An 8,298-nucleotide genomic window follows, 5' to 3' on the forward strand; every position below is an offset into this window, starting at 1 on the left:
ACTTTATATCGAAAACGAACTTTACAACTTTGGTGCGGGGTGGGGGGGCCCTGCGGGGAGGATGGGGGGGGCGGGGGGAGAATGGGAAGGGATGGGAAGGGGAAACAAAGGAGGTGGCTACAATGCTTGATAAGAAATGTACTCATTATCTTGCCCATGTAATTGTAACCCCTCTGTACAGTATTTTCACAATAAAAAAAAAAAGAAAAGTAGTGGTACCTGCATTTTTTTCTAACCACTTTTTTTTAAATACTTTTTTTATTGTAAAAATACTGTACAGAGGGGTTACAGTTACATGAGCCAGGTAATGAGTACATTTCCTATCAAGCATTGTTACCTCCTTTGTTTTTTCCCTCCCATTCCCTCCCACCTCTACAACTACCCTCCCCCTCTTCCCTTCCCCTCCCCAAATTAGAGAAGTGTATATACAAGATGCAGGACACTGACATCAAATACAGTAAAAACTGGTCTGACCACTTTATTTCTATCTCATTGTAAAGTAAAAATTACTTTTATCAGTTCAAGAGTGGTTGTCTTATTTGCTTTCCCTCCTGACTTGATCTTTATTTTTAAATTTTCTTATAGTCAACACTTAAATTATATTTATTTAAAATTCTCTCTGTTTTTCTTCTTTTTTATTAAATAAATAGCAGTTTGCTGTACACATTATTCTGTTCTTTCTCTTCTCTAGTTCATATAACTGCCACAAATGAAAAGATGGGGATGCACAAATATTCCTTCTTCTTTGCCCTGTTTTAAATTGGCCTTGTTTTTCAGGAAGCTCCTGTTATCGTAAATATAGGTTCTGTGCAGGCACAGGAAAACCCAGTCATATAACCCTGCCCAGCACCTCCTTGTTTCAGATTACTTTCTCCAGTTGGTTAGGAGCACAAGATCAGATCTGCAGGGCTGATGGGAATGGGAAGGGTGGAAGGAAAGAAGAATGTGCCTTCCAGGGTGAAAGCTGTGAGTCGAAGAGCTATGAGTTGGGGCCAATGTGAAGCCACCTCATGCAAGGCATGGGGAAGAGGAGGGGATTTGGAGCATCACTCAGCTTTTTCTGATGATTTTATGCCCTGCATAGATTGTATGCCTTACACTTTTACATAGAAATTATTAACGTATGTTGAAGATGGAAACTTTTTTCCCACATTACTCTCAACTTTGTTCCCCTGTGCACTAGCTTTCATGTTAGTTGACCAACTTGGCCATCTTGCTAAGTTGTTTTTCCAAATTATTGTAATAATTAATCATTTAAAAAGGCTTTCGAGTGCTGTGACTAGCTGGGCTTTGGGTTTTCTCCTCGCTTTTCCTTTGCTCTATAGGATGAGCTGACCACTACCAAGAGGAGTTATGAGGATCAATTAAGTATGATGAGTGACCACCTGTGCAGCATGAATGAGACACTGTCCAAACAGAGAGAAGAGATTGACACGCTCAAGATGGCCAGTAAGGTAGGTCAGGTGAGGTTGGTGTTTAATATGGTCCATACATGATAATGCATTGTTAAGCATTCTGAAAGCTGAAGGTTATTAGCTTTAAAGTGCTTGTGAATCATTTTCCTTAATGTCAATTGTCCTGTCCAGAAGGAGAATTAAGTTTCTTTGGCTAAGTTATAAGCCGAAGCTTTAATGCTGTGTCTGGTGCGTTCTTGGCATTTCTGTTACTCTTGTATAGCTGGGAGGGGGTGTCACAGAGGGTTTTAAAAGAGGGACTGCTCTTTGTTTATACAAGAGTCTAAATGGTGTCAGAATGACTTTTAGTGAATTCTCTTGACTAGCCATATATTTAGGAATGTCTTTCTTACCTTTTAATTCCAGAGATCTCCTTTCTTTTAATTTCTCAAAGCCTCTCCTTGTCCCTAGCTATTGTGTAATATGTCAGTTTGGAATGCATAGCCACATGCCATGTCTCTCTTACTGGACGGTCATGTGTATATTCTTTTGCCACGAAGTTAGGCTTCAGGGGACCAGGGATTCGGTTCTGTGTGTCACCTCAGATACTTAGCACATTTCAGTGACTCAGACAATATTGTACCACAAACATCTAGGATTTGCTAGCTCCAGCTTGTTCTCTGAGATCTGCTATTACCGCTTACTGATTCTGCAGGCATTTATTGAGTTTCTGCTACATGACCTGGAAAAGAAGTGGAAATGACTAAACCAGAGTTCAGTTTTAGCATTAGCAGTGATCTGCTCATTTGGAGCCTCCTTAGAAAATTGTTCGTTAATACACTGGAGACTGCATTGTATAACTATGTCTTTTGGTAGTCTTCTGATAGTCCTTCACCACTTGCCACTTAGGAGGGGCGGGGGGCTCTGATGCTTGTCTGGGCTATTTCTGTGATGACCATAACAGCTAACACAGCAGATGGGGGCTCTTTGGTTACTTTGGCTGCAGGAAAGTTGAGCTGCAGCTCAACTGAAGTACGGGCTGGTCCTCCTGAAGATTGCCTCATGTTGTCTTCTTGATATTCTAACAGGCAGTATAACTCACTGTTACATTCCTAATAATGGCTGAGTCAAGAAGATAGGTGGTATGTTCAAGGTGTAATTGAATTATAGCTACTTCAGAAGTTAGGTAATTTTCAAGTTTTCCTAAAGTTTTTTTTTAATGTGTTCCTTAAAATACTTGCATTAAGAAAACTGAGTTAAGACTACTTTTCAGTTTAGACTTTATATTGATTGCTAATCTGGGGCTTGAACTCAAGGCCTGAATGCCCAGAATGCTTTTGCTCAAGGGTAGGGGCTCTACCACTTTGAGCCACAGTTCCACTCCGAGTTTTCTGGTAGTTAATTGGAGATAAGGATCTTGCCAACTTGCCTGCCCAGGCTGGCTATGAACCATGATTCTCAGATTGATCTCAGCCTCTTGAAGATTACAGGTGTGAGCCACCAGTACCTGGTTTGCTCATCTTTCTTTGATTATTCTGTAATCCCTTCTTCTCCATTTATTAGCAGTTGATACCATACAGCATCACCTTATGGCTGATTGACATTATCTCCCTCCACTAGATTTGAAGTAAACATCCTCAACCATTTGTTTGCTATTATCTTGGTTCTGGTTTTTAATCTGTAGGCATTACCCACTTATAAGAAGAAAGAACTCCTACTCATTTATGAATTCAGTTAGAAACTTTCTAAGAGGGAAAACCACTCCAAAAAGAAGACAAGCTATGCAAAACAAGAAAATCTGGACTTCCGTATTTAAAGAAATTAGAAAAGAGTTAAAGTATCTTTCCTCTAACTTGTCCTCAGTCATTTTCTAAGGTTATTTTTGACAGATAATAGTGTCAGTTGAGTATTAGTTAGCCTATATTCAAAATTATTGGGGTAAGCCTACTGGAGTACCCCTGTAATCATAGCACTAGGGAGTCAGAAGCAGAAAGATTGATAGTTGAAAGCTAACCTAGTCTCCGTTGTAAGACCTCGTTACAGAAAACAAAGGTACACACACACAAAGAACATCAAATGATTTCTGCTGAGATCTCTAAAGGGTGTTTATTTAAACATGGAACATATTTAGGACAATCTATTTTATTCAGCTTCATAAATTTCATATACCCTGTTTTGGGAACAACATGGGTGCTTGAGGCTTTGATAAATCCCAACCAGGAGCTGCCTTTTTTTTTTTTCTTTTTGTATCACCTACAACAAACTGCTTTATGATTGTGATGGAAAGTTAACCATGCAAGATTATTGACTTTCTCCCTCTGGGAAACCTGCATGCCCCAGAGTGAAATAGTCATCAGACAGTTTGGTTAACAAACTATGTGAACTGTTTTTCTGGAAGGTTGTGTTCTTATTGCGAATATTTTTCTTTGCACAGGGCAATTCTAAAAAGAACAAGAGTCGATAGTTTACAAATAGCTGGGTGGTGACTGTTCCTTCCAGAGCTGCAAGAACTACAGGGCCGAGACTCTACGTCCAGTGCTGGCAGCCATCGGGCAGCCGGAGTGTTGTTGGACCCAGTAAACTAGTCAGTGTTGAGTATGACCTTGAAACACTTCGGATATATCTGCAAGCAGTAAGGCAAATACAGAATTTGATGTTGACAGTGAAATGGAAAACAATACGTATACATGGATATCGTAGGTTTCCTTATGCTGTTTTTACTGTGCACTTTTTAAAATTAGGTTTTAATTTGAGTATGTAAGAACAACAAATATTTTGTATATTTTCAAACTCAATTATATGGTAATCGATTTGGTATCTATGGAATAGATATATGTTTCTGGATAAAATGCTTAAATTGTCAAATTGTCATTACTTCTTACTATAATTGAAAGCAGTCTCCAGATTCTTTTTAAAGATTTATTCAGATCTCTCCTCCCTTCTCTTCCCACCTTCCCTCCTTCCCCCCTGCTCCTTCTGCCCTGCTCCCCACCTTCTCTCTCTCTCTCTTCTGTCAGAGGGAGTGGGCCTTGCAAACATTAGATCCTGTGGGTTTATTATCATTGTCTTCAGCTCTTCAGTATCCTCTCTGTGTTCAAATAATAGCTAAAGGTATTCATGTCAATAAATTCGTACTTACATCAAACTTTGAGTCGCTTTTTGACAACTTGTTAAAGGACATAAAAACCTATTAAAGTAGGCTTTATAAAAATGTATCAAATCTCAATAGACTTAAATGCAGTCTTTCTAATTCCTCCAATTGGAGTAATTGCACAGTTAATACTTTATTAGGCCTCGAGAGCTGCTGAATCACCATACTAAAGTAAGCACCCTAAGCTCTTCCAAGCCAGCTCCCTTATGCTATCTCAGAAACATATCACTTTACTGTTAGGGTCTCTCTTCCCGCCTGCCACTCCCCAGGCCCCAAGTAGATTGCACCTCCCTCACTTGCCTGCATAGGCCCCTTTCATTTCTACATCCAAGTTCTAGATTAGCTGAGAGGTTCTTCAAATCCTTTCCTCTCCTTCCTGCCTATATTCTGTGCCCTTTGGTTCTATCTAGGCTATTACCACTCAGCTCCAAGCTATTTTTTTTCTGGTTCCTCTGAAAGCCCATCACCAGCGCCGGTTGTGTTCAGCAAGGAGGTCAGGCCTCCCTCAGCCATCTGTCCCAAAGAGACTCTGGTTCTTCTGTCTTGTCCTCATGGCAGTGAAGGTGTTTGGATCCTGATACGGAAGAATCTAGGTATTAGTTAAGTACCATTCTACTTGGCCCTTCAGATCACTCCTTTGGCCTTTCTTATTGCAGTTCCCTGCCCATTGGCAGACTTCCACCAGCTGAAGGCTGCACCTACGGTTCCGCAACCAAACTTCCCTCATTACCCCTGGGTATGGGCTCCTAAACACTTCAGGGAAACAGCCAAGCTGTCTAGCCCCTGCCAGACTTACATTGTTCATGACAATCTCATTCATTTCTATTCCAAGTTTCATTAATGGCTTCACCACCTCTCCGGCCTCACCACCTCAATCCTGGGCTCTGCAATCAAAAAATCTCATCCTGCCAGCAGTGAGTGCCTCTTTGTTGTGGCACTTGTGCACAGTTCCTATTCTGCATGAAGCTAACCTGTTACCTGTGCTCTCCATTCTACTCCCAGTCCAGGGCTTGGATTTTAACATTCACATTTTCATTTTCTCATTTTGTTGGCTCTTCCCCCTCAGTTTCCCAACCACTTGAATATACCCATCCTTTAAAAGTTTGGAGTTGGAAGTTGAGTGGTGGCTGAAGTGGTAGAGCACTAGCCTTGAACAGTGGGCCTTGGGACAGTGCCCAGGCCCTGAGTTCAAGCCCCAGGTCTGGCAGGCATGCGCATACACGCACACGCACGCACGCGCACACACACACACACAAAACTCCCCAAATAACCTTCCAAATAAAAGTTTAGTGTTACTTGGAGGCCAAACTCCCTAAGTTGGAACCTATACTTTTACATGAGTTTACTTAGCATTTCTGTGCCTCCATTTCCTTATCTTAAAATGGGAATATTAATAGTACCTCATAGAATTTTATGAGGATTAAATGAATTCATATTGTAACTTTTCTACTTGATAAATATAAAGGTTAATTATTATTAATAAAGATTGTTGGTAATGTTATTGTTATTGCTACTTTCTTCCCTCCCTACCTCCTTCCTTTCCTCTCCTTCCTTCCCTCTCCTTCTTTCCCTCCTTCCTTCCCTCTCCTTCCTTCCTTCCTTCCCTCCTTCCTTCCCTCCCTCCCTCCCTCCCTTCCTTCCTTCCTTCTTTTTTTTGGTATTGGCCCTAGGGCTATCCCTGCGCTGCTTTTGCTCAAGGCTAATGCTCTACTAATTGAGCCAGAGCTCCAATTCTGGCTTTTTGGGGGGTTAGTTTATTGGAGATAGGAGTCTCATGGTGCTGGTTGCCAGTGGCTCACGCTGTAATCCTACCTACTTAGGAGGCTGAGATCTGAGGATCATGGTTCAAAACCAGCCTGGGGAAGGAAAGTCCGTGAGATTCTTATCTCCAACTAACCACCAGAAAACCAGAAGTGGATCTGTGGCTCAAGTGGTAGAGCACTTGCCTTGAGCTGAAGAGCTCAGGTACAGCTTCCAGGCCCAGAGTAAGTCCTACAACTGACAGACACACACACACACAGACACACACACAAGCACACACAATAGTCTCATGGTCTTTTCTGCCCACGTTGGCTTTGAACTACAATCCTCAGATCTCAGCTTCCTGAGTAAGATTACAGGTGACAGCCACTGGCACCTTTTTATCCAAATTCTTTCCATTTTTTTCTTCTAGACTGTGGAAGAGTAGTCTATGCTGGATGTCTCAGGAATGCCATTATTTTATCCAGCTTCCCATTCCACATTTCTATGAAAAGTCCTCCACCCTCTTCCAGTCAACTTTTAACTAGCTTTTCAAGCCAATTTAAAGACCTTGGTGCAATGTTTATTTGGCTCTTTATTTTTATGTACATACTGTTACACAGTCTTGCCAGCTACCAAATGAATTTAATATATTTATGCCATGATGATACCCCTTCTAGTCCTATAAAACTCTTTTGAGTCAAGTGGTTCTAAAACACCAACAAAACTCTAAATTAGTAACAAAAAACATTAACAAGGCAAAACAAAAAAACAATTTCCTAATCTTCCTCCATGTGTCATGACCGCCTGTTTTAGTGTCTATTTCTAGGTAACACATTGTTCTTGTCTTTATTATCTTCCTCCCTGCCTGACCTCACCACACACATTTTAAACTAGTTACATCAACATTTTGACTAGGCGGTTATTCAGTATTCTTTGTTATGACTATCACATACTAGTTGTGGTAGCTGAGGGTGCCTGTACAACTCTTTGTTTTCCCTGAAGTTAGTGAGACTCCATTCCACAAACATAAGATATAACAAGTGAAGTTTCTGGAATCCTTTGGCCTGCTCCAAGCTGTCGGTGTTGGTCTCTGGGCAGTCAGCCTGGGCATCTCCTCAGTGTCACCCTTTCATGCCTGCCCTCATGACGTGCCTTGCAGCACCCTTTTCAAAAATGTCTCTCTCCTGCCTAAGCCTGTGGAGAGTGAAAAACAAGAGGGGAATTCTCAGTTTCACTTAAGACTCTGATAGTCTCACAGAGAGTGAGAGTGAAGTCCACATAGAGTAAAAGTTAAAAAAGGGGGGGGGAAGACTTGTCATAAAGTGTGCATTGCTTTCTGGAGAAGGTGGGATTTCCACACCATACCAAAATGATGTTTTCTCATCTTCCCCATATTATGTTGAAAACCATCACTATTGAAAATTTGGAGGTTAGAAAAGGTATCGAGTCCACCTCTCTATAGATTGCTCATATATAATTGCTCCAGTTCTTATAATCATGTTCTTATTTCATGTGTATATTAAGATGCGCCACAGCATGGTTCTTGTATATAATTTGATTTGCCAACACCACCCTCCATTAGACTATTATATGAAGTGCAACCTTTTTTTTTTTGAGGTGCCCCTGGGTCATTGCACATGGTAGGCATGCCCTCTACCACTGAGCTACTCCTATGCTCAGTACCAATCACTTTTCAAAGTTGATAAAACTGTACTCTCTATGCTTTAGGAAAGATGATAGAAAATTTCAGTTAAACATAACAACATGACCACTTTAAAGTTCATTACCCATTAAAAAAAATCAGCTATAGCATTAGCAAAGAAAAGTGTGAGAAAAAAACCCAAACAAACACATAAGTGAAGAACCAATTAAAAAAAGCTGCCAAGTGAGTTAGAAACAAAGGCGCCCTCCATTTGACTGGAAGCTTTCTTCATAGTAAAGCTCGCTAGTCAGAAAGATGTGCAATTTAGGGTTTTATGCAGCATTACCTCTGCAAGTGGCTCCCAGGTC

General features: G+C 40.9%; 1 protein-coding gene across 3 annotated transcripts in view; it reads left to right on the top strand.

Annotated features, from left to right (window-relative positions):
- Ppp1r21 (protein phosphatase 1, regulatory subunit 21) overlaps nt 1-4,574 on the top strand; it is a 65,433-nt gene extending 60,859 nt beyond the window's left edge. For 2 of the 3 annotated variants that reach the window (XM_013018006.1, XM_013018007.1), the window contains exons 21-22: nt 1,326-1,454; nt 3,829-4,238. In XM_013018006.1, coding sequence (XP_012873460.1) covers nt 1,326-1,454; nt 3,829-3,858 — 159 coding nt within the window. In that variant the 3' untranslated portion in view covers nt 3,859-4,238. Of the gene's footprint in view, nt 1-1,325; nt 1,455-3,828 lie in introns of all 3 variants that reach the window. The other variant, XM_013018008.1, reaches the window with a different exon arrangement.
- Nucleotides 4,575-8,298: the final 3,724 nt, after the last annotated feature.

The sequence above is a fragment of the Dipodomys ordii genome, unplaced genomic scaffold (assembly GCF_000151885.1).
Source record: "Dipodomys ordii isolate 6190 unplaced genomic scaffold, Dord_2.0 Scaffold37, whole genome shotgun sequence".
Classification (NCBI taxonomy): domain Eukaryota; kingdom Metazoa; phylum Chordata; class Mammalia; order Rodentia; family Heteromyidae; genus Dipodomys; species Dipodomys ordii.